The following is a 27413-nucleotide window of genomic DNA, read 5'->3' on the forward strand; positions in this document are numbered from 1 at the left end:
TGTTTTTAATTTCCATGACCATATTCTTTTGAAAAGAGCAAGCTCTTACATGCCAAAGAGCCCAAACTCACGTCAGTGATTATTTTATTTCATGTTATACAAAAAACAATTTTCTTTAGTCATTCTGAGTATTGGTTCTAAAGAGCAGCCAGCCCACATCTAGAGGGGGTTGCCAGCCAGTCTTACCTTGCCATCTGTGGTGGTATTGATCCTGTAGTGATACACACGCCCCTCATACCTGAGCGAGATCGACAGCTGCCCAGGGCTGCTCTCACTTTCTCGCACCAGGAAACTGCCATTGATTAGACTGCTGAGCAGATACTCCGCTGCACTGCGCGACACAGGTCCGTGGTACCAGGAATGTTTTTCCAAGCTGTTCACTGGGGTGATGTAGTTGCTTGGCACCCAACCTTGGCCATTCTTAGAGCGAACTTCACTCCACTCACCATTCTGGTTGTAACCAAGGACTCGTAGCTTTTCACCTAGCCATGAGGTCATCATAGAATGAGAGAAAAGATGTTAAGACTTCATCTCAAACAGAAGCAGTCTACTGTCAAATTTAAAACTCACTGAAAAACGAATCGGGGACTTTTATGCCAACAAAATTTTTTAAAATAATGAAAACAAACTTGGCTGCTCATCATATCCTGATTAATCTCTTTAGCTTGTAACTTAAACAAAAGCGTAGTTAGAAATGGCCTTCTGGTATTCACTATAAGTTTTTAAAGGTTTTTATATCAACTAAAAAATGCCTTAGGAAACTCCATGTGTGGTAGTAAGGTGGCATACAAAGATAGAAAGGTTACTCAAATGGCTGGAAAATGACATAGTCTCACCCTTCAAAAATAAATAAATAAAACTTATTTTCTTCCTCAAAACAGTTTGTCAAGGAATGTATCTCACACATGGCTCAATGTTAACCAGAACCAAGGATTAGGCATAAGACATGTGAAACACAGTTACTTCTAAATTTAAGTTGGCACCAAGGCAACAAAACCATCAATGTAAAAAAATAAAAAAACACCAAAGAACAGACCACAGAGCTTTCACCAATGTTTTCATAAAGATAATTGTTCAGGAGGTGGGCAGATGGGCAATGAGAACTCCCAAAGCACAATCTTTACCAGGACTCAAGTTTTAAAACAGTTATAGTTTCCCTATTTCCCTCCCATTCCCCATGAAGAATTAACCACTTCTTTCTATTCCTCTACAATTGGCAGGTGGGAAGGGAAGCTGAGTCTGAAGATGGAACCCAAGATTCAAGTTACTCAGAGTATCTTTGCTATCAACTTCCATGTCCTTGATTTCTCTATTAAAGTTGTGAATATCAACTCTAGACTCCCTCAACATACATCTTACCCATATATTTGCAGCACAGACAAAACAGGGAAGGTGAAAGTGGTATCAGTAGTAATAACTGATAATCTAAAGAATCCTTATTTGGACTTAAGCCCGTTATCTCTGAGAGACGCAAGCCTTCCTATAGAGTTCACATCCACTTCTCAGTGTCAAAAAGTGGAAGAAAGCCAAATCAATCGAAAGCACACAGCCCAGCAGTTATCAGGCAAAGGGTATTGAGGAAAAACTCAAAATCATTGTTCTGACAGCCATCTAACTTTTTTCAGTGGCCTACAGAAATGTTTACCATAGGATAACTTTCTATTAGCCCCTACTATCTCACCTGAGACACCTGGATGCGAGACATTCAATGAGAACAAACTCAAGAGTATGTAGTCACACATACATACACATATATGTATATAAAATATACACACGTACAGGTAGATACATAGGAGTGTGTGTGATGTGCTGGTGGAAATGCACAAATGCACAGATAAATACTCCCGAACCATATTTTCAGGAAAAAAATCTTAGTGCTACTAGAAAAACTAAATAAAACGTATTGCTCTGTAGCTTTTCTCTATTACTCCATGAGAACCTGAAGTAAAGACTGGCACCTTACTAAGCATATTATTGTTGCTTCCTTACAAAGAACTGGTAATGGCAGGTCATCATAATTTGGATACAAACACTCTAGGTTTTTGTTTGTTTTCCTCTCTTTTTGCCAGTTAGGAGGAGATTTGAGTGCCACAGAAATTGACAGGGGTATGACTAGTAGGATATAAACAGTGGCCCTATTTACAAAGGAATCCTGGGAGAAATTTGGCTTTTAATTCAAGCAAAATATCATCCTCAAAGAGGAAGGAATTAAAGTAAGTATTATTTTGTCTTTAAAATATATTTTGCCTTTAAAAATAATAAAGCAGCTTCAGTAGCATATTTTATATTAATAAGAAGCTGATATAAAAATCTAGCAGTTCATGGGTTTGAGGGGCAATCACTGTTGGCCATAAAATAAAGGGAATCCCCTGGAGCTGCACACTCGTGGTTGCCACAACTACTAAGTGAGGAACCAACAGACGTTCTCTATCAATGTTGCCTTGGTGACTGAGCTATCTTGGAAAATAGTGACATGAAAGTCATATCTAAGAAAGAACCTTCTGAGTCATTGCTTCATAAACTTCTCCCCTGAAGTGTCAGTAAAGATAAAAGAGTGTGTTGTAGCTCAAAGAGATTATGGCACAATATAAAATTTCTCTGCAGTCCTTTGTTTTATCCTAAACCTTTGTGTAAAGTTTTCCTCCCAATGCATAAACACACACCTCCACACACACAAACATCATCACCATCTCCTGCCCGGAGAGCTACCCAAAATCTTCACGTGAACTGACGCTAGGAGACAATGCACTTCACCTTCCCTGTGCCTTTGAAACCTCCTGGCACATGCACACGCACCATTATGCCCACTCTGGCACATAGCTCAACCTCAGTTTGAGGAACTCAGTTTTAAGGATTTCTGCTTTTGATGAATCTGGCTGAATTTTAAAAAAAGATGTTCATAAAAATTTTATTTAAGGGTAACATTCCTGGAGGGGAGGACTGTCTTCTTATTTGGTATACCCACTCCCATTTAACACCTCATTCTGAACTTCACAAATAAAAGGCATGTTTCACAAATAAAGTTACAATCTCATTTAGCTAAAAATTATCCTGAAAAAAATTTTTCACAGTAGGAGGTTTTCATAGGTTCAAAAGATAAGAACAAACTTAGGCAGGGGCCAGGCCTGTGGCCGAGTAGTTGGGTTCGTGCACTCCACTTCAGTGGCCTGGGGTTTCGCCAGTTCGGATTCTGGGCGCAGACATGGCACCGCTCATCAGGCCATGCTGAGGCAGCGTCCCACATGCCACGACTAGAAGGACTTACAACTAGAACATACAACTATGTACTGGGGAGAAGACGGAGAAGAAAAAAAGGAGACAGGCAACAGATGTTAGCTCAGGTGCCAATCTTAAAAAAAAAAGAACAAGTTTAGGCAGATGAGCAATCCAATTCATGTACACAATGAGCATATCCCATAGCCCTACTTCTTTCTCATAAAAGTCCCACATTTCCTGTCCTTGTTCAAAAAACCAATAATGGATGATTTTCCTTGGTCATGTTCTTAGTGTTTCCTTTTATAAGAATTTACTACTGAAATAAACTACTACTCTCAAGAGTATTACTACAAAGAAACCCTTCCTACTACTATTCCTTTCACTAATCCTTAGAAACACAAATGAGACGTAAGTTGTCTAGGTTAGTGCTGCCCAAAGCAGGTCCACAACAAGATAAGAAGCTCACACCAGAACGTGAATCACTGGACTGTTTTCTACATGCTGGAAAGTCTTGCTCCAAAAAAAAAAGACGTCCATTGAACTAAATAATAAATAGTGTACTTAGTGATGTAGTTGGTTTACATTTGGGGTGCAAGTTCTCCATCTCATTTCAGAGTGGTAACGAACAGTTCCCAGGCAGTCCACGCACACCACTTTGAGTAGCAGTGGAGTCTGGCAACGTGACTCAGTTAGCCACAGTTCAATGAGCAGAGATGGACAGTAAACCTGACTTCTGTGGCAGACGAATGCTGGCATATTACATACAATACAGAATTCTGAGAATGAGGCAACTTTATCTATCTATTGTGTGGTGTTTTTTCTAAAGTACTTTATCTCATTTTATCCTTAATGAACCCTATAAAGTAGACAAAGTGGCATTATCCCATACACAGGTTAAAAAAAGAAAAAGGACAATGAACCAGAAGTATTTGGGCCCAAATTACCCAGCTAATGTTAGTCAGAGGCAGAATCTAGAACAGACACCTTTACTTCTTAACCACTAATGAAAACTGAAAAGTGAGAGGGCGTTACACAGAAGCTCACCTTTAGTGATGCTGAGCGTGTTATCACCACTTGCTACAAAATCATAAAGTGCAACAAAAAGATTAGGGTCACTCTCAGTGGCTCCCAGCAAGTTCTCCTTGGAACTCCACCTGATGGCTTCATTCAGTGCCTGGGGCTCAACATCACACCCATAGGGGCGGTGCAAGGCTTCTGAGAGACAGGAAAAGAGAAAGGAATTCACAGTAAGTATAACAGTTGGAAATTTACTTGAATTCAGTACATACACAGTGTGTTAGCTGCTGACATATACTGACGGCTGCAGGGTGGATCAAAGCTGTACAGCTGTGGAGAAGAATGAGCAAATGGCACTGTCTCCTAAGCATGAGAGAAGTCTCCTTGTTGAAAATACAGCAAGATAAAGAACACAAAATAAGCATTCAGCCATGACTTCTATGCACTCACCAAAATCAGAAATAAATGAATAGGAAAAGCACAGTTTTCTCAAAATGAAAAAAAAATCTCAAAAAGAAATGGCAAATCGGGACCAGCCCTGGTGGCCTAGTGGTTAAGTTCAGCGTACTCCCACTTTGGTGGTCTGGGTTCCGCTCCCAGGCGCAGACCTATACCACTCTGTTAGTAGCCATGCTGTGCTGGTGGCACACATACTGAAAAAGAGAGGAAGATTGGCAGAGATGTTAGCTCAGATTAAATCTTCCTCAGCAAAAAAACAAAAAACAAAAAACAAAAAAAAGGCAATTTGTTTTATAAAACATAACGGTTATTTTGTTTTGGTGGTGGTGGTTGTTTTAAGAAGGAACAGTTATGTATTCCAAGTCCTCCCAAACTACCCTTCTTCCCTTACTCTCTCCATATAAGACAAATTGTGGAAAAGATAACAGAGATTTTAACAAATATGTATATATTGCATAAATCCAGATCCTCCAATTACATATAGAAAAAGTATAGAAATAGTGCTTCTAGAACATCCAAAAATATCTGTTAAAACAACAGCAAAATGTTTTAATACAAAATATTCTTGGCATTCCAAATTACCTTTGCGTTACCATGCACTGTCTATAATAGCTTGCAATTGTGAACTGTTTTAATGAAAAAATGTTTATCCTATTTTCTTTTCCTAGGTGGTACATTTTTAAATACCTTAATCGAAGGCTCTAGAATATATCCCCAACAATGGACATTTACTGAGTTTCTACCAAGTGTAACGGTTGAAGCCTTCTGAGATCTGGTTTCTTCCTCAAGGCTTTACGTGTTCCTAAGTTTAGTCACACTACACGAATAGGTGAGCCCCGTACCATCCTAGTTAAAGATTACCTGCTTCTCACAGCCCAGGCTGATCATAAAAAAAATACACTGTTCTTCCAGTAGCGATTTTCTTGATCACTGGAACTGTTTTTGGTGGCTATCTGCCACTATCCAACTACTTATGTCATATAACACTTTTTTATTATGTGTCTCTCCCTCTCCCTCCACTCATTTCTAATTTAAAATTCATTTTATCATATTTGAAAAAGAAAAACCCTTGAATCAGTGGTTTTACTTCTTTTCAAATCCATTCCCTCCTCTCCATCCCTCCTGCCAACACCTTAGTTCAGAGCCCCATCATCTCACCTGGACTACTGCCTCCAGTCTTGTCTCCCTCAAATCCATCCTCCACACAGCTGGCAAAGTGATCTATTTAAAACAAAAATTTGACCATGTCACTCTTAAGATTCTTCAACAGTTCACCATCAAGCCAAAACAAAATCTCTTTAACATGGCCTTCAAGGTCTTATATCATCACATCTCCATCTACTTCTCCAGCTTCACCTCTCCCCACTACACACCTCAAATTTTAAACTTTTACACCATGACGTTTCCTACCTTTTGCCTTTGTTCACACAGTCCTGTTGAGCTGGAATGTGATCTCATCCCACCCTTTTCTGACTGGTTGACCTCTACTCATTTGGTAACACTCAGCTCCAGCACAGCCTCCCCTAGGCAGCCTCCCGTGCTCCTCCTCCCTGTGCTCTCAGAAGCATTACCCTTGCTGCAGGAACACCCTCTATCTGGATCTTTGTATTTATAATATCCTCACTTTATGTTTGTTTCCCAAACTTCACGATGTGCTCCTTGGCATAAGAACTGTATCTTTTTGCTGGCAAGAGTCCCATAATATGTGTTCAATAACTGTTGACTGAATGAATGACCAAATTACACAAAAATGTAAGTGGCTGAAAACAATGAGATGTATTTTAATCTTAAAACAGCATTAACTGATGTTTTAAAAATGGCCTCATAACTGTCTACATGATATAGACAGAAATTTTGTTGTAAGTTGGATCTAATTCTCCTAACAGTTTTAGAGTTTATTTCACATTCTTTCCTCCTCTTAAAAAGAATACATCTTTAAAATTTCACACCTAATTAATTTTTGTTTTACATTACGAATATTATGACAAACCTGAAGATATGTCAGACGTTCTGAAGAGTTAATCTGAAACAGAAGTGTTGCTCCTTGTTTAAATGCAAAGTTACCGTGAATGGCAACAGCTCTATTATATACCAAGATAACCAAGTGGGATTACCAAAACAAACAAAATACCACATTACATGAAAAATCCTTCAAACTTGTCACACATACTGTTTTTCTTTATTCTAATGAAAAATTATCTACTCTAATTGAATTTCCACTGGGTTACAAAATACCAATCCTTTTATTAAAATGAAAAGAACTGCCAAAAAGAAGTAGAAAGACTATTTATAATATTTTTTGGTTCCATACTGAATATCACATGATCCACACTGATAACTGTTTCTTGCCAGTGATGGAAGTAACATATTACAATGTTTTGTGATTATTACTCTGTGTAATGATTATCAAACAGCTCAAGTACATTTCCTTCTTTTTAAATAGAAGAAAGTCTCCCTTTTTAAAATTATAAGAGGAACAAAAATCAAGGGTAACAAGAATTTTTCTACTATCAATGACCAAGTTAGAAACAGTAATTAAGCAGACACTGACTCCAACTCTTAAACACTATCAGGCCAAAAACAGCAAGCATCATACATTTACTTTGTGAAACCCAATATATTAAAATTTAAAGTTCACAAAACTAATAAATTCTAACAAACATCTACTATACAATAGACACTGTGCTGGGCTTCAGAACATAAAGTTTATAAATCACCAATAACACAATTTGGACTTACTATAAAAACTACTCTCCATTTTTTCCCCCAATTCTGCTTCTCCCACGGAATTCCTCATCTCAGTTAATGGCAATTCCATTTTTTCACTTGCTCAAGCCAAAACCCTTGGAAGTTTGAGTACAAACTGCTGGCTGTAGGATGAATGAGTTCTGGGGATCTAATGTACAGCATAGTGATTATAGTTAATAATACTGTATTCTAGACTTGAAAGTTGCTAAGAGAGATCTTAAATGTTCTTACCACAAAAAAGAAACGGTAATTATGTGACTTGATGCAGGTATTAGCTAACTCCATGGTGGTGATCATTTTGCAATACACAAGTGTGTCAAATCAACACGCTGCAGACCTTGAACCTACACAATGTTAGATATCAATTATAAAATAAAGATGGGGGAAGAAAGCAAAACCTGGGAATCATTCATGACTCCTTTTCTGCTCTCACATACCCCCTTCCAATCCCTCAGGAAATCCTATCGGCACTGCCTTCAAAAATATATCCAGAGGCTACCTGTTTCTCACCCCCTCCACTACTACCACCCCGTCACCACCACCATTTCCCACCTGGATTATTTCAGTAGACTCCTAAGTGATCTCCATGCTTTGTCCTCGCTCTCTACTGTCTATTCTCAACACATCAGCCAGCTTGCAAAGCACAACTCAGATTGTGTTACTCCTCTGCTCGAAACTCTTCGATGGCTCCCCATCTTAGAGTAAAAGCTCAAGTCCTTACAAGGGCCTACAAAGCCGTTCACAACTCGTCTTGCCCAATTCATCTTTCTACTCCTCTTCCCTAGTTTGCCTCACTCTGGCCACTGGCTGCCCTGCTATTACTTGAACAAGGCAGGCACACTCCTGCCTCAGGACCCTTGTGCTGGCTTCTCCTTCTGCCTAAAACATTCTTCGCCAAGATATCCACATGACACTTCACTCAAATGTTATCCTCTCAGTACAGCATCCTCTGACTATCCTATTTTATTTATTTTATTTTATTTTATTTTTTGAGGAAGATTAGCCCTGAGCTAACATCCGTGCCCACCTTCCTCTCCTTTGTACGTGGGACATCTGCCACAGCATGGCTTGCCAAGCGGTGTCATGTCCGCACCCAGGATCTGAACCGGGAAACCCTCGGCCACCAAAGTGGAACGTGCGCACCTAACCGCTGCACCACCGGGCCGGCCCCTAACTATCCTATTTTAAAATGCATCTATTCCTGACAACACGCCCACATCTCCCATGTCTCCTTTCCTAATTTATTTCTCTCTATAGCTCCTATTACCACAAAATACATAATTTACTTATTTATTATTATATTCATGTATAGTATCTAACTCCTCCCACTAGAAAATCAGTTTTATGAGGATAGGGATTTTTGTCTGCTTTGTTCATTGATAAATTCCAAGCAACTTGATAAATTCCAACTGCATGTACGTAAGAGGCTCTCAAAAAAGGTTTGTTGAACAAATGAATCACATATACTGCTATATTCACAGAGGATGCTATGAGAGGGCAGAATAGAAAACAAAACTCGGGAATCAGAAAAGGTTTCAGAGAACAGAAAGCATTTAAATTGGATAAGCAGGAATTCTGCACTGACGAGAGCAGAGTGACAGACTGTCAGGTGCAAGGACACGTCTATGACATGTGGCTCATCTGTCCCGGAGAGGAACTCCATCAAGCTCAAAGGAGGACTGTCAAAGGCAAGTCAGTTTCTTAAAAACCATGTTATGTGACAAAAGGAGAAACGAGAAGGAGACCTACGGCACAATTTTATGTAAATTTAAAAGTGTTACAGGCCAAACAAAATTGTACATTTTCCAAATGTACAAAATAATCATTACAGGATAAAAGTAATTTTTGAGGCCAAGTACTACAAGAACCACAACTTGGAAAACCTTTTTATTCCCCACTCCCCCCCTTCTTCTCATCTCTGGTTTTAGTATTTTCTAGGTCAAGCCAAAATATCTATTTCCTTCCTTTCTTCCTTCTTCCCACTCAGTCTTTTGTTCTGACAGAACTAAGGGTCAATTTCCTGAACAATCCGTCTGCACAGGATATCCACTTAAACATCATCCTACTCATTAGCACCAAACAAAAGGGAAAAATTTTCAAAGACAAAAAACATCCTAACATTTTCCTGAGGCCAAGAATAAACATGTACTAAATCACAAAACGTTAAAGATCTAACTGGAAGAGAACAAGCTAAGGAATAAAGGCAAAAAAGGAAATAAAAAAAGCCTACAGGAAGAGCAAGTAAATGTCACAGTGTTATCCAGTGGGTCTAGTCTACGCCACTTCCCTCATCAGCTTAGGACAGCCACATCTGGATGATTGAGACGGACTGTCCGCCCAAACGCAAGTGTGTAGTCTGGCAATGGTTTATTTTTGAACAACGTGAAGTGATACACATTGTCACTTCATATATACAGTACCTAACATGTTATATGTTAGGTACCTTAAATAGTGAGTTAACCTTTCATTAATCACTGTTACAAAGGAAGAACAAGCACTTAAGACGAGATAAAAGAAGACTGATTTTCACTCACGGAATATAGGACCCAGATAGCAGAAACACATTACGACTATTAAGAAAAGGTAATTGTATTACCTTTTTCTACTGATACACTTACAGGCTACAGTAAAAATAAGGCAAAACATAGAAACAGTGGCTTGTACAAAGTAAATTATCAACATTAAACAAGTTAAAATCCAGAATAAAACTCACATTCAGAGATAATTCCTAAATTTAATGTTTACTTTTATTAAAAACAGTTTTCACCAGTTAGTCATTCAATAACTTTTATCAGTTTAATTAGAAATTTGTCAGGGAGTAATTGGAGAAATTAATATACAAAATTTTCAGTTTAGGCATTTCCAAGTCTTTTACAGTTATCTTGCCAGAATTCTACTTTATCTGATTTCATATTCTCTAAGAAGCAAATATTTTTAATACCGCTTTTAAAAACTATGTAATGTGATTGGGTAAATTATGCAACAGTTCTCAATACAGCTTAAATTCTTCATATCAAGTCATATGCATCTTAATACCACGAAATATTACATAGTATTCATTTATTCTTTCTTTTAATAAGTACTTATTGAGGTCCTAGTATGGAATACCAGGAAAAAAGGACATGAAACTTCACTAGCCAACAATGAAGGCGATAACAGTAGTAAAGATTAATTTTTTGAAATCTCCAGTCACGCTTGATTACTGTGATTATCTACCCTCCCCTAAACTATCACCTCTGAACCATACCTGTCAAGGTGGGTAGAGCAGTTTCTGAGGTCTCAGGGCATAGGCAGCAAAACGACATGTCCTGATCTCGGCCATAACTATTAGGTGGAAGCAGAACTGTCCCAAGGACCATTCTTCTGCCCAGAAGCACTAACGTCAAACTGTTCTTTGTTAAGAGGAAGTCTTAGAATTCCACTCGCCGACAAGCAATACCACATGCATGTGACGTTTACTCACGTACTCAGTCGCCAGAGGGAACCAACAGAAGGATAAGCATTTACAAGTCCCAAAGTGGGTGGAGAGTAACCTAAAGGAAAATGTCCAGTAACTAGCAAAAGATTGAGTCAGACTGAAGTTACCTCAAAACCTCTGGGAATATTTTGAAAAAATAAAGTAAAAACCAACACAAATATGGGTAACAAATAAGAAAATAAGTAGAGATCAGTATAGATGGGATTTCACTCCAAAGTGGATGATGAAGTGAGACTGTAGAGAAAAGTTTCCTTGGAGAAAACCTGTTTACAAATAAAACACCAAATACACTTTTAAAAGAGGGGAAACGCCTAACGAGAGTCATCTTCTGCATCACTTAAATTAGTTCAAGAAACCACAAATCCAAAGTCAAAGAAATAGTTACAATCTGATTCATAAGCACAGAAGCCAGGAAATGACTGCCTTCACTAACATTTTGGCTCCATAGCTTAACAAAAGTCTAAAACACGGCACGAAAGTGTTGAAAATTTTTGAGTGCTAAAACTTTTAAAAGCAAAAGCCTAATCTTTGTTAATATATAGAAACAAAGTAAGATAAAAAGTTAAGAACCTGAAAATGAGAGTACTTTATGAGAATTAAACTAGTAAAATCTACAAATAGTGGATGACTTTATATAATCTACAAAAATAATACAAGAATGTTTGTAACTGTACAGCTAAGAACACTCACCGATTCATTAACTATTTATTAAGCACCTACTACATGTCCAGCCACTGTGCTAGGTTCCAGGTCAATAAAGGTAACGGTAAAATTATAGGCTAGCAGGACTGAAATAGCCTTCAATAAAGTTGAAACAAAATTATAACGTAACCTTACAGGAAGAATGACTTTGATGTAGGTAATATTAATAGTTTATAAGAAACAAAGCTTCCGCTTTCTATGAAAGTAACCCTATTAAAGCCAGTACTGTTAGCATCATGGAAAAAGCAAGAGTTAAATGACTAACGGTTACCTCAGTTAATGACTCAGAATTTCAAATACCAGGGTGAATTTCTCCTTCCCTAGATTATAAAAAATATAAAGTAAAGAAGATATGTTTTATACATATCTATATTCTATACCATACGATTTACTATTTAATCAGTAAATCTGCTATTTAAAGTACCAATAATTAACAGTTACACTTTTGAATGCTCCTATACTGTAACCAGGAGTAAAGAGGGGAAGAAGAGGTAAACAAAATGTGGTACATACACAGAGTGGAATATTATTCAACTACAAAAAGCGCGACACAGATGGGTCATGAAAACATTATGCTAAATGAAATAAGCCAGACATGAAAAGACAAATACTGTATGATTTCACTTATAAGAAATATCCAGAATTTGTTCTAGTTCTGGAAATCTAGTTCTGCAAATGGATGGTTACACAATAGTGTGAATGTACTTAAAGCTACTAAATTGTACACCTAAAATTATTTTAAAAGGTAAATTTTATGTTATGTATATTTTACAATAAAAAATTTTAAATAAAAAGTACTGAAGTCTCCAAAGACCTCTGTTACATGGTTTATGTCTATCATTTACCATATTTGAAATTAAAACTGAAAAATTTTAACAGTATTAATTCTAAAATAACAATAAACCCATTATGTTAACATATTTTATTAAAAAAATAACTATTTGTCAAAAGAGAATTAAGAGATAAGTAATGTCATTTCTTGCAAAGCTCTTTAAAATCTGGCTCAAAACAAGACAGGTGAATCCTCATTCTGGATTTAATCTGTTGTAATGTATTTTTGTTGAAGTGTACGAAAATCTTATTGCACACAGACACATGAGTATAAAAGGAAGGGATATCAGATCATTATGGATATTCTTCGATACTATACCAAAAGTTGACAAGTGGTCGTTTTTTAAAGATTAGTTTTAATGTGGAATCTGAAACCACATAAATAGAATTTTCATACTCTGTCAAATTAAAATTTGTTGGTCTGTCTTGTACTTTGAATTTTTTAACATCAAGCATTGATTATCTGGAAATATTAGTTCACGAAATGTTGTTATATTTCACTATACAATATTGATACATTATATTCACTACTATCACCACCAATCTCACCAGAAAAGTTTTAAATACTGAGAAGTTGTCATCGTTACAATGGTGGTTACTAATTTTACTAAATTCTAATTTTTGCTTAAAAGCTCAAACTCCCTCATTCCCAACAAATACTGTTTTCCTTGAAGCAGCAAACTAACTTCATTCATTTTCAAGAAAATGTCTGCCAAGTTCCAATTATGAATAGTTTGTCTGTCATTCAGTCTTTTAGGTAGAAACAGTGTTCCATGAAAAAAGCAGCTAGTTCAGTTGGCAAGTCAAAACAACTGCACATGCGCTCTCCCTAAAAACCACCGTGACATTTTGGTAAGCGGTAGATTTTGTCACATGGAATATTAAAAAGACATATATCTAAAACCAAGATTTTATAAAAGTAATCATTTTTACTGCTTCATCAAGGAAATTCTTAAGCAAAACTGACGTTTTTCCTTAACTGTAAGAACGCTGCAGTGACAAATGCAACGACCACCGGGTGCAGTTTGGTGCCACTACCTTGACTCCTGTCAAGGCAGAAACAGTTTCACCCACAGTGCTTTGGCACCGTCACTGCAAACGCCAACACAGGAGTCTGTTGAACACAATCAAACTTTCAGAACAGTTGCCACTAGGAGAGGAGATACACTTAAGTCAATTTGTTTTATTTTATTTTCAGTTTTTAAGCTTTCCTTTTAAAATTGTTATTTCATTACATAAAATATTTACATGGTTCCAAAGTTGAATCTACAGAATGAGGGATACTCCCATCTACCCTATTCACTTCTTCCTTAGAGGTAAGCTAAATTTGTATGCTTTATTCTTACACTGCTTCTATATAAATGGACACATATTCACATCCCCTCCCTTTTTCTTAAACAGTAGAATATTTCACACTAACCACTTTCTTTTCTCACTTAACATATACCTGCAAGATCACTCCATAGTAGTGCACAGAAATAGTTCTCTTCCTGTGTACAGCTGCATAATATTTCATGTCAATCACCCTTAAGTGAGGACAGTTTAGAATAAATAGTAAGACGTTTTATTCTGGATTATGAATGTGAAAAAATGTCAATGTAAATTTAAATAGTTCATTCATGAATTTGGAGAACAACTAATCAGTGCTGTTTCTGTGTTCAACTCCCATTCAGGCAACCAGACATCTCCATTTATGCTATCAACTTACACACACAAACACAAATCAACAGATACTTTTTGCTAAAGCATGCTGACCTCCCTCCGAATTGCACCGCACAGAACTAAATAAGGCTCCCCTAAAAAAAATCCTCAATAGTTCAACGTTTCTCTACAAAGCCAAGTTCAGACAATAATTACATTTCTATTTATAATTTGTGGGCAAGAAAAGAACAGTCACAATAATGATAGGACATTCAGGAGCACCCTTACATTAAATACTGCGTGGCTGTGCTCACACAGCTCAAAGGAAAAAGTAAAAGAAAAAAACCCACACAACTCCCACGGTAGATATTAGACAAGGTTCAGAAAAAAGGCAAAGTCATTAAAGGCATAGAAAGGAGGCACAAAACAGCTCTGTGGGAAACGAAATTTAAGACTACAGTATCTAAGTTAGAAACCTAGACAAATTAAGAAAAGACATCATACAAGTATAATATAAAGAAAATATGAATATTCTTTTGTGATTCTTTGCTGCTTTTAACTATCTAAACCACTTAATACGTTTTAAACACTTTAGAGAATAAAATGAAAAACTACACATGAAAAACTAATCACCAAAAAATGATAAATGAGAGCATAAGATTAAATTCAACAAAATTATTAGTAAGATATGTTTTCATTTTTAAAACTGTTTTCATTTGAAATCAACAATTCAAAGAGACTTATGCACCCCTATGTTAGCGCAACATTATTCACTATAACCAAGTGCCCATCAAGTGATGATTGGATAAAGAAGATATGTGTGTATATATATATACACACACACACAATGGAATACTACTTAGCCATAAACAAAGACAAAATCGTCCCATTTGAAACAACACAGATGGACCTTGAGAGTATTACGTTAAGTGAAATAAGCCAGACAGAGAAAGACAAACATTGTACGATTTCACTCATACGTGGAAGATAAACTAACATATGGAAAAGAGAACAGTTTAGTGGTTACCAGAGGGGAAGGGGGGTGGGGAGGGACACAAGGGGTGAAGGGGCACATTTATATGGTGACTGATAAATAATGTACAACTGAAATTTCACAATGTTATAAATCATTATAACCTCAATAAAAAGATAAATAAAAATAAACTGTTTTTAGTTTATAGAAGTGATATATGCTCATTATACAAAATTTGGAAATTATATTTAAACAAAAAGACAATAACAACATACCACCCACTTCTACATCCCACTTACTAAATTATCAAAATAATATTGATGCCTTTGCATTTGGTCCTACATCCCACTTACTAAATTATCAAAATAATTTTGATACGTTTGCATTTGGTCCTTTAAACTTGCTTAATGTTTCCTTCATTCAGCCAAGATTTACTGAGTGACTACTACATGCAAAGCACTTTGCTAGGCAGGATACAGCAGGTGTTAAGCAAGAAATAAACAAAGTCCATAAGAGATAAAGAGAACAGGTTGGGGTAGGTGGGGACTTTCACTACAGTCATGCACCGCACAACAACATTTTGGTGAATGATGGACTCCATACAGGATAGTAGTCCCACTAGATTAGTAGCATAGAGCCTACACGTCTAACAGACTATACCACCTAGGTTTGTGTAAATACATTCTATGATGTTCACACAAGGATGAAATGACCTAACAATGCATTTCTCAGAACATCGCCCTGTCGTTAAGTGATGCATGACTGTACTTAAAGAAGATGACACTTAAGCTGAGGACAGAGGCAAAGAAGGACCTAAGCAGAGAGAATGTAGCAAGTGTAATAATCATGAAGTAGGAAAGAACCTGGTATGTAAAGGAAATGAAAAGTGTGGCTATCACTGAGGAAGTCAGAAGAGGAGCACGAAAAGAAGTTATAGTAAGGTAGACAGGGGCTGGCCAGACCAAGCACCTAAGGATTTAAAATTCTAGTCCAAGTACAATGGAAATCCACTGAACAGTTTGAAGCAGGGAGGTCATATGTTCTGACTATTTTGTAAAAAGACCATTCTAGCTAGTGGGTGAAAAAAATGGATTAGATGGAGAACAAAATTAGCAACAGGAAAATATGCAGCAGGTCAGGAATGCAATCATGTTGACTTGGAATAGAATGCTGTCAGTGAAGACAAAGAAAAGTGGAAGAACTTAAAATCTGATTTGGAGATGGAATTGATAGGGCCTGCAGATTACTTGGATATAAGACAACACGAGAGAGAGGAAATAAAGAATAGCTTGCAGGCTTGAGTAAGTAGGTAGATGGCCATGTAATTCACTCAAAAGCAATAGCAGTATAAACCAGAAGTTCCACCACAGACAAGTAAATTTGAGAAATATAATTAAACACCTTGATATATAAATCTGGAACTCAGAGAAGATCCTGGACTGCAGACATGAGCATATACATGGCATTTAAAACCACAGATAGGGAGAGAAGAGTCAGACAAAAGTGCAGGATCATACTTATAAGGAAACAATGATTCGAATGCTGCAGACTTCTCATTTGAATCCATGGAGGCTAGAAAGAAGCGAAAACACATTAAGTGCTGAGAGAAAAAACTGCCAACCTAAAATTCTATATCCACAGAAAATGTCCTTCAAAAATGAAGGTGAAATAAAGGCATTCTCAGCTGAAGGGAAGAACTCGTCATTAACAGACCTGCTCTAAAAGAATTGTTAAAAGAAGTTCTTCAGACAGAATGGAAATGATACTAGAAGGAAACTTTGGAACATCAGGAACAAAGAAAGAGAAAAAAAAAATGGTAAACAGAATAGATTATTCTCCTCCTCCTGAGTTCTTTAAACCATATTTGATGGTTGGAAGCAAAAAGTGTAACACCATCTGTAGGGACTCTTCCATATATGTAGATATAATACATAATAACTCTGACATAAAGAGGGAAAAGACAAGAAAACTCTGATGGTAAGGTTTCCATATTTCACTTGAAGTGGTAAGATACTGAATCTAAGTAGAGCACGACAAGTTCAATGTGTATACTGAAATCACTAGAGCAACCACTAGAAAACCTATGCAAAGAGATACAGCCAAAAACACAAGAGAAAAAATGGAATACTAAAAAATCATGTTAATAATCCAAGAGAAGACAGGAAAGGGGAAAGGGAGGAACAAACAGAAAAAAATAAAATGATAGACCTAAAGCTAAACATATAGATAATCACATTAAATGAAAATGGTCTAAACACAATTATAAAGCAGTCTGTCAGAATAGATATATAATATGATCCAACCATGGGCTATCTAAAAGAAACTTACTTCAAATATTATCATTTAAGTACGTTAAAAATAAAAGGATGAAAGCCTATGTCCCCACAAAAGCTTGCACATGAACGTTCACAGCATTATTCATAATAGCCAAAACTGGAAGAACTGAAATGTCTATCAATTAATAAATAGATAAATAAAATTATTCAGCAATAAAAAGGAATGAAGTACTAATGTATGCTATACCATAGGTGAACCTTGAAAACATTATATCAAGTGAAAAAGCCAGTTAAAAGGGACACATATTGTGTGATTCCATTTAGATGAAATGTCTAGAACTGGTAAACCCAAAGAGACAAAAAGCAGATTACTGGTAGCCTAAGGCTGGGATGTGGGGAGGAACACGGACTGACTGCTAATGGCTATGGAGTTTCCTTTTGGGGTGATGAAAACGTTCTAAGATTAGCTTGTGCTGATGGTCGAGGAACTCTGTGAATACACTAAAACCACTGAATTACATACTTTAAAGGGGTGAATTTCATATGTGGAATTATATCTCCATAAAGCATTAAAAACACTATGCTATGTGAAAGAAGCCAGATTAAAAGTCTACATAACGCAGGACTCCGTTCATACGTAATGTCCAAAACGAGCGCATGGAGACAGAAAGGAGATTAGTGGTTACCTGGGACTGCTGTAGGAATGTGACTGACTACAAACTAGTACAAGGGATCTTCTGAGTGACAGAAATGTTCTAAAACTGGAAATCTGGTGAGGGTTGCACATTTTAAAAAATCATTGAATCTGACCTCTTTTAAAACACAAGTTTTATGGAATAGAAGTCACAACTCAATAAAGCTGTTTTTAATAAAGCATAAAAGGCAAAAAACAAAAAGCAAAACTAGACTTTTGTTCTCTGAAAGATACTGTTAGAATAATTAAAAGATAAGCTATAGATGAGAGACAGTATTCGCAAATTATATAACTGACAAAGGGATATGGATCCAGAAGATATAAAGAACTCTCAAATTCAATAATATGAAAACAAACCACCCAGTTAAAAAATGGATAAAAAATTTTTTTACCAAAGAGGATACAGGAATGACAGATAAGATGTTCAACATCAGCAGCCACTGGAGAAACGCAAATTAAAACCACAATCAGATACCACGACCTGCCTATGCAAGTAAACAACATAAAAAATACTCACAACACCAAGTGCTAACCAGGATGCGAACCAACTAGAATTCAGACATTGCTGGGTGGAATGCAAAATGGTACAGCCACTCTAGAAAGCAATTTGGCAATTTCTTGTAAAGTAAAATACACACTTAACATAGGACCCAGCAATCCCACTCCTAACTATTTATCCTAGAGAAATGAAAACTTACATTCCTACAAAAGCGTGTATATAAATGTTTATGGCAGCTCTATTCATAACTGTCCCAAACTGGAAACAACCTTAAAGGCCTTCAACAGATGAATGGATAAACAAACTGGTACATCCATACAATGCAATACTAGTCAGCAATAAAAAAGAAATGAACTACTGATACACAGAACAACCTGGATGGAGCTCAAAGGCATTATGCCAAGTTTCCCAAAGAAGACAGTATCAAAAGTCTACATTCTCCAAAATACAAAAACCATTGTGGCTGTCAGGTGTTGGGGTAGAGAGGGTGTGACTACAAAGTGAGCACAAGGGGATTTTTGGCGGGTGACGTAACTATTCTGTATCCTGATTGTGGTGGTGGTTACACAAATCTACACATGGGCTAAAATTCATAGAACTGTACATCCCCCCAAAAAAGGTCAATTTTACTGTGTGTTAATTTAAAAAGTAAAAAAAGTTTCAAGTACGGAACCCTGGAGTAAGCCCTGAAGAACTCCCCTTCAGAGAGCAAACAGAAAGAAAAGGAGGCAGCAAAAGAGACTAAGAAGTCAGCAAGGAAGAGAAAACTACCAAAGGCTGAGAAGGGTTGACTGTTTGAAGAAGAAAAGAATGATCAATCGAGTCAATAGTGTTGAGATGTTAATAAATGACTACAAAAAAGTATGCATTGCTTTTTTTTTTAAGTTTTATTTTTCCTTTTTCTCCCCAAAGCCCCCTGATACACAGTTGTGTATTTTTAGTTGTGGGTCCTTCTAGTTGTGGCATGTGGGATGCCGCCTCAGCATGGCTTGATGAGCGGTGCCACATCGGCACCCAGGATCTGAACCAGCAAAACCCTGGGCCGCCAAAGCAGAGCGTGGGAACTTAACCACTCAGCCACAGGGCCGGTCCCTGCACTGCTTTTAGAAACTGAACAGTAAAAATTTCCCCATATTCTCATAAATCTTCAAAAGCTTTCTTTTTAAAGGTTATATATACATTTCATCTATATATATTCCATCTGTCACAAAAAATAAAAGCTGTAACAGCATTTTTCCCTTTCTCTGTACCAGTGTTTCTCAAGTTTTTTTTCATTATCACTACTTTAAGGATTAAAATTACATCTTGCAGAGTTACCATCATTTCTAATTTGGGTCTATTACCAAATAATACTTATATGTACTTTGTACCCCCGAATTTTTCTCTATTTAACATCACCTCATTAGGACAAATTTTCAGGTCAAAGGACATTTTTAAGACTCACGATACCTATTTCCAAACTACTTTCCAAAAAATTTTACCTCTTTATCACTCATCAACTATGTATGAATGCTCACTTCACGAGGTGTTTACATACTTTTTTTTTAATTTTAAAGGCAAACAACAGTAACTTGTTTAAATTTGCAATTCACTGGTAGTAAGGTAGAACACTTAACATTTTTTTTGCCAACTATATTTCAATTTATTCCTAGAGAGGTAAAATGCTGTTCATATTTCCTATTCTGCAAGCTGTTAGAGGCATAGGCAATAAATCGAAAGAACAAATGGAAAATACACAAAATACAACTTCTGGTGGGACTACATATGACAAAGGAGAAAGTCTGATTCTCCCCTATGTAGGCCCTCAACTTCCAACACCTCACAAATGGAGCTGTCATTTTTATAACAGCACGTATCTCTCGGACAATCACCCCAGATGAACTATCCCACAACAGACCACCTCTCCCTTTTTCATACGAGCGTGAAACAGAAAGCACTACAGAGACCTAGGCAGAGAGAGGGGCACTTCTAAGACAGGGCTCCTTTAACATTTCAGGATCTAATGGCAGACCTTAAATTATGTTCGACTCCATTGTTACTGAGATGAAGAAAGAAAACTAGCGTCAGAACCAGATGATCTCCAAGGTGGCAGCTGCCACAGCCCTGCCTGTTCTCAACCCTCACCCCTCATCCCCCACAACAGCACAGTGAGCCACGGCAGCTGACGAGAATTCTAAGGCGAAAGGAGAGCACCAATTTCACATTATGCTGCTTTACTCTCAGCATCCATCTCTTTACCTTTCCTTTTGTGAACTCAAGGCTTTAGGAACAAAAACTGGCTCCTCATTACAAAAAGACTACAATCTCTAATGTTAATAAGTTTGTAGGTTTTTCTTAATTCAAGGTTCTATATTAAGCAGCCCTGGGCTCTGCCATTCAAAAAGTAGGTGTCCTTGGTTAAGCTATGTATAAATATTTAAGTGTACAATTTTCATTTGTAAAACAAGAAAAAAAAGGTATATACTTTCTGGAGCCCTTAAATGAGGTTAAATGCATGTAAAATGCTTAGTGGAGAACTTGACACCATAATTTAAAACTTCAGTTCTTTCTGTGGTCTAAAAGGAGTGCCTTCCTACCTTGAAAATAAATCCATTAAAAGGTAAAGATCAATTTGTTGGGCTCAAGTTGGAAGATTTGTATGGTTAAGAAGAAGTCAGAAGTACAGAAATAAAAATAAGCAACTGAAGAGCCTCTAAACTTGTCTAAGATTAACTCTCTTTAGGTCAGTGCGTAACAGCCGTTAAAGGTTATCTCCCTAGTTCTGACACACTCTCCTATTTGAGAGGATTACAAAAACTCAAAAAAATCAACATGGCATTTTAATCAGGACTATGCTCACTCTCTCCCTCTGTCTACTCAAATCCTGTATTATCTCTCAAAGTAGTCCAAGTTCCCAGATTCTTCTTGAACCTGACCTCTCTGACCATTTCTGATTAAGTAAATCTCTTTGCCTAAAACAGCAACTGTTATACTAAACTGGGATATCTTCTACAGTGTATTTACTATAATTTATTACTTCCTTCTTTTATGTCTTTTTTCCTCGAAACTATTTCTACAGAAACCGTTGTGCTTCTCTGTCCAATGAAACCCAGCAAAGTGCACAAATAATATGTAATTTTTTTTCCTGCTTTTTCTCCCTGAATCCCCCCAGTACATAGTTGTATATTTTAGCTGTGGGTCCTTCTAGTTGTGGCATGTGGGACGTCACCTCAACATGGCCTGACAAGCGGTGCCATGTCCGCGCCCAGAATCTGAACCAGAGAAACCCTGGGCCGCCAAAGCGGAGTGCGCGAACTTAACCACTCAGCCACGGGGCAGCCCCTGTAATTTTTTTATAAAAAGAGTAACTCCTTCTAAAACTTCAGTAAATGTGAGACTTGTCACAAAAAATAAAAGCTATAATGGCATTTCTTCCCTTTCTCTACACCAGTGTTTCTCAAGCTTTTTTTTTCTTATCACTACTTTAAGGATTAAAATTAAATTTAACTTGAACTAATCTAAATAAATTTAATTGATTAATTTTGATTCAATTCAATTTCTCCCTAACAAGAGAAATTAAAAACTAAAAGGATGAGATTTTCATTGTGTAGCATTGAGCTTTGGAGAGGCACAAACCATTGTAAATATCTGAGTTACTGTCACCCCTGTTGACAACGCATGCTCTATACCTATCCAAATCCTCCAAACGCTTGAGGGTTCAAACAGGACTCATGTGCTCCTGTTAGAATAGGAGCTTTCGCTAATTACCAAACCACAGATCTCAACATACTTTGGACTCAAAATCTTCTAACAGAGAAATGAAGAGCACATTTTTCCAAGCAGGAAAAAAAACCCAACAACATATGAACAAAGGCATAGGAAGAAAAGGTATTAGGGCCAGGCCGGTGGCACAGTGGTTAAGTTCACACTCTGCTTCGATGGCCTGGGGTTCACTGGTTCAGACCCAGGACGCGGACCTATTCACCACTTATCAAGCCATGCTGTGGCAGGTGTCCCACATATAAAATAGAGGAAGATGCGGGGCTGGCCCCGTGGCCGAGTGGTTAAGTTCGCGCGCTCCGCTGCAGGCGTCCCAGTGTTTCGTTGGTTCTAATCCTGGGCGCGGACATGGCACTGCTCATCAAACCACGCTGAGGCAGCGTCCCACATACCACAACTAGAAGAACCCACAACGAGAAATATACAACTATGTACCAGGGGGCTTGGGGGAGAAAAAGGAAAAAAAAATCTTACAAAAAAAAAAAGCTTTATTAAAAAAAATAAAAATAAATAAATAAATAAAATAGAGGAAGATGGGCATGGATGTTAGCTCAGGGCCAGTCTTCCTCAGCAAAAAAAGGAGGATTGGCGCTAGATGTTAGTTCAGAGCTAACCTTCCTCAAAAAAACAGAAAGAAAAGGTAGTGAGTACTTTAAGTTCAAGGCCAGACCAAAACATGCGGGAACCTGGGAAGGCTAATAATTAATACATCCTCAAAACAAAACTCTTTAAATGTGTGCTCAACATTTACTCAGAAGGCTGAAGGTTGCGCTGAGGGAGGAGGGAAAGCGGAGAGGAGGAAGACTGCTGTGCTTACTGCCCCTCTGTGGTCAACAATCCATCTCTGGCCCTAACTAGGGGGGCCTGACTCAGCAGTCAGCCAGAATCATCCACTTCAGCAGGCAGTTTCACAGGCCCTTTGGTGGTCTCAAGCTCCAGCCCAAACAGCTTATGAAAATATTTCCCAAAGCCACATATAATACTCTCTCCGAGAGGATTTTTAGAAAACAGTTTTTCCACCTTGTTACATTTCCAGTGAACCTTTAGAAACTGACACACTGGAGAGGGGCACAGCTGGCCCATTCCTCAATCCAGCTCCATGAGTTTGTTGCACGAGGAACTTGGCCTGACGAGAAGAGAAGCCTGAAAATGTACGTGCATGTTAATAAAATAATGAGATATTTGTGGGCCAACTGACAGACATCCTTAACATCCAGACAAAAGAATTCAGACTGTATTGGGATACAACAGGGAAACGTGCTGGTTTTGTGAGAAGCAGTATCACACTGACTCTGCTATTTAAAGAAGACCGGTCTATAAAACTCCTGACGGACCACCTGCAGGTAAAGAGAATAAAAGTCTGCTGCAGAAAACTACGCTGAGATGATAGGGTCTGGCCATGGAATGGAGAATAACAGACAGATTCAGGAAATCTCTTGAAGACAGGATTTGATAATTATTTGTTAATAGAGGATATAGGAAAGGAAACTAATATTAAATTTCTGGTTTGGAGCAAAATTAATATAAAGTAACATTGAAACATCAAAGACAGAGTTACAAGACTAGAATCTGAGTGAGGTATGTCCACTAAGGACACACATTTAGGAGTTATCAACATGGCTCAACACTGTATATAAAAGACAAAGGAAACTATCGTATTCCATCAAAAACATTTTTTACCAATTAAAAATGTTGCAATAATTACAAATAGGAATAATCTGAAATACTCTCTAATCCAAAATAATATATTTCTGGATGGTGCCAGATAACAGAAACTTCTATCCTCATTCTTCTTTTCTTTTCATTCCATGCATCCTTCCTAAAAGTCATTCACATCCACTGCTTTTAATTATAAACTCTAGGCTATTGGCTCCTGTAGTAGTAGTTTCCTGTGGTTGCTTTAACAAATTGTCACAAACCAGATGGCTTAAAACAACAGAAATACAGTCTCTCATAGTTCTGGAGGTCAGAAGTCTGAAGTCAGTATCACTGGGACAAAATCAAGGTGTCAGCAAGGCCTCAGCTCCCTTCAGAGGCTCCAGGGGAGAATTCATTCCTTGCCTCTTCCAGTCTCTGGTGGCTACCAGCATTCTTCGGTTTGTGGCCACATCACTTCAGTTTTCAAGGCCAGCATCTTCAAATCTCTCTGGGCTCCATCTTCATGCCATCTTCTCCTCTGTGTGTATGAAATCTCCCTGTCTCACTCTTAAAAGGATACATGTGATTTCATTTGGGCTCACTTGGTTAACCCAGGATAACCTCCCCATCACATGTACAGACACTCTCCTCTCCTTCTGCCATATGAAGGGACACGCACAGGTCCCAGGGATCAGGTGATGGATGTCTTTTGAGGGGGTAGTTTTCAGCCTACCACAGCTCCCAAATCTCACCAACCTGGATCACTCTCCTGAACAACAGATCAGTTGACTCCTACAGTCTATGGATAAGGACACTGAGATATCCTAAATGAGGCAAAAATCCACTTTTTCCTACTTCTGGTTCCTTTATTGGTTTGAGGTGTGTGTGTTTTATTTTTGTTAATGGCATACCCATTCACCCTGGCATCCAACCCAGAAACCTCATTACCATTCTAGACTCCTCTTTCTTCCCTAATTCCCTCTATCACCCTATCCTACACATTCTAGTTCTCAAATATCTATCAGATCTATTCCTCTCCATCCATTACCACTGTCCTAATTCATGCCCTCTTTATTTCCTTGCGTGAGCTGCTACAATATTCATTGACCTGAGCTTCCTGACTTCAGTCTCACTCTGCTCCAATCTAATACCCACACAGCCTCTGACTTGATATTTTGAAAGAGCAAGTCTTAGGTTATGTTCCTACTTAAAACCTTTGATGAGCTCTCCACTGCACAGATAAATTAGAAATTCCTTAGCATTATATAAGAAAGCTCCGCCACGATCTGGCACTTGCTTACCTCTCCAGCCTCATCTCTCACTATTCTTTCTTATACCTCTGCTTTCCCTATGTACAGCTCCACCAGCAGTTCTCTGAATATGTCAATTTGTTCAATCTTTGTACATGTGAATTCTCTCTTCCTAAAATCCTCCTCCTTTCCTGTCACCTAGTGAACTCATCATTTTACATAATTCATATTTCATCTCTGCTGTTCAATGTTCTCAAAAGTATTTTCTCCCTCACCTAAAACAAAATTTATAAGTCTACAGTGCATTACAATCACATGGATTTTTATTATTGGTATTGTTATGTGGGGGCAAGAAATATTGCACAATATAGAAAAATACAAAGTACTATTACTTATATGTCTAACTCTAGCCTCTCCCCACTTAAGGTTACAGATTATATGTCTTATTCATATCCATTTTTGTAAAGTATGTATTTAATAAATATTTGCTGACAAATCATTTTCTTAATTATAGAAGCAATACTTGCCCATTTGCTAGAATCTAAACACACAGTAATAAGGATAATTAAAAGCAGTTATGATCGCATCACCCAGAAAAAGCTGACGGTATTTTTCGTTCATTTTTATCCAGTCTTTTCCTTAATCTTGTTCTGAAAGAAGTTCTCTAATACACACTCTTACAGCAATTTTTAGCCTTAAAGCTAAAATTACAATATAATCTACCAATTCCTATAACTTAAGATTTGGAACTTCACAATAGAAGAAATTTAGTCCATTGATCTGCTTGGGACACGTGCAAATTTGATTTATTTTATTTAGATTTTTGTTCTAGATATTCAAATCCCTAAGATCCAAGATCTATAAAAGTGATTTTTTTTTTTTTGAGGAAGATTAGCCCTGAGCTAATTACTGCCAATCCTCCTCTTTTTGCTGAGGAAGACTGGCCCTGAGCTAACATCCATGCCCATCTTCCTCTATTTTATATGTGGGATGCCTACTACCGCATGGCTTTTTGCCAAGTGGTGCCATGTCCGCACCCAGGATCTGAACCCATGAACCCCGGGCCGCCAAGAATCAGAACGTGCAAACTTAACCGCAGCGCCACCAGGCCGGCCCGAAAGTGATATGGGTTTAAGAAAGAAATTCAAAGCAAACTTTATCAGTAGGTAAATAGTTTTTATATATTTATAAAGCCTAAACAATTTTAATTTTCAAGGATGAACAAAATTTAAAATAAAATATACGTTGTGATCCATTCCTAGAGTATTTTACCCATTTTTGTGGACAAATACCAACTGTCCAAAAGTATAAATGGTCCTCACATGTTCCCAAAATCAAATAGCAAAGTTTTCAGTCCAAATATTTCAGAAATTTGTTTCAATGAGGTTATAATTTTATTTTTAAATGTCATGCTTAATTATGTATGTTCTGGTCTCTATGAAAGAGAAGTTCAAGTCTCCTCTCTCCTTTCCCAGATCTTCATTCTCCTCACAAGGTTAGAAGGGATGGTCTCTTCGTGCAACTAGAGAGGTAAGATCTATAACTCGGTCCTAGCCAACTATATTTCTTCAATTGGAGTTGAGACCAAAAGTCCTGCTGATAATAGAAAATGTTACCCTGCCTTGCTTAGTTCCACGTGAAGATGTCATTCTTGACAGATTTCATATAAAGGAGTGATATAGGATGAGACTTAGGAATTCTTCTGTTCTAAGAGAATCTCTTTAATATCATCTCCACAATAGCACCCCTTTCTCATTACTTCTTACGTCATCATCTGCCCTCTTTTTGAGGTCGAGTAGTTCTGAGATAAATCAAGCTATTTGCATTTAGGAAAGAGTCACCTAGTCATTTGAAGATAAGACTCTTTAAACACACAGCTGTTTGCATTGGACAATCTGATCACTAATTTTCCTCTATATTAATCACAGCACCTGCACATAGTAGGCACTCAGGTATTTTTAAATTAATATTCACAAAACTCCACATGAGGTTTTCATGCAAACTAAAAATTACTTAAAGCAATTCTAGCTCTCTCTACAGTATGATTATAATAATAGCTACCATTTATGGAGCATTTATTATGTACCAAGCACTTTACAACTTTAACTGACATATTATAATTTATAATATCATTACCTACAGCCCTCAAGGACAGGCATTATTATCACCAACATACAAATGCTCAGAAATGTTAAGTAATTTATTCAAGTTCCAGAGCTAATTGCTGAAGCC

The 27413-nt window shown here is 37.4% G+C and overlaps 2 protein-coding genes across 9 annotated transcripts in view; one reads left to right on the top strand and one right to left on the bottom strand.

The window, feature by feature from the left end:
• TOR3A (torsin family 3 member A) overlaps positions 1-3187 on the top strand; it is a 41276-nt gene extending 38089 nt beyond the window's left edge. For 2 of the 3 annotated variants that reach the window (XM_046680675.1, XM_046680676.1), the window contains one exon: positions 1221-1336. Coding sequence is in view for 1 of the 3 variants with exons in the window: in XM_046680677.1 (XP_046536633.1) it covers positions 1221-1578 (358 nt within the window). In the remaining 2 variants the exon portion in view is untranslated. Of the gene's footprint in view, positions 1-1220 lie in introns of all 3 variants that reach the window. The other variant, XM_046680677.1, reaches the window with a different exon arrangement.
• ABL2 (ABL proto-oncogene 2, non-receptor tyrosine kinase) overlaps positions 1-27413 on the bottom strand; it is a 103213-nt gene that overhangs the window by 17792 nt on the left and 58008 nt on the right. For 2 of the 6 annotated variants that reach the window (XM_046680670.1, XM_046680667.1), the window contains exons 1-4: positions 10688-10805; positions 5851-5913; positions 4261-4431; positions 187-482 (exon numbers count right to left, since the gene is read on the bottom strand). In XM_046680670.1, the coding sequence (XP_046536626.1) occupies positions 187-482; positions 4261-4431; positions 5851-5913; positions 10688-10799 (642 nt within the window). In that variant the 5' untranslated portion in view covers positions 10800-10805. Of the gene's footprint in view, positions 1-186; positions 483-4260; positions 4432-5850; positions 5914-10687; positions 10806-27413 lie in introns of those variants that run through there. The other 4 variants (XM_046680669.1, XM_046680666.1, XM_046680671.1 and 1 more) reach the window with 3 other exon arrangements.

Source organism: Equus quagga, chromosome 13, assembly GCF_021613505.1.
Source record: "Equus quagga isolate Etosha38 chromosome 13, UCLA_HA_Equagga_1.0, whole genome shotgun sequence".
Classification (NCBI taxonomy): domain Eukaryota; kingdom Metazoa; phylum Chordata; class Mammalia; order Perissodactyla; family Equidae; genus Equus; species Equus quagga.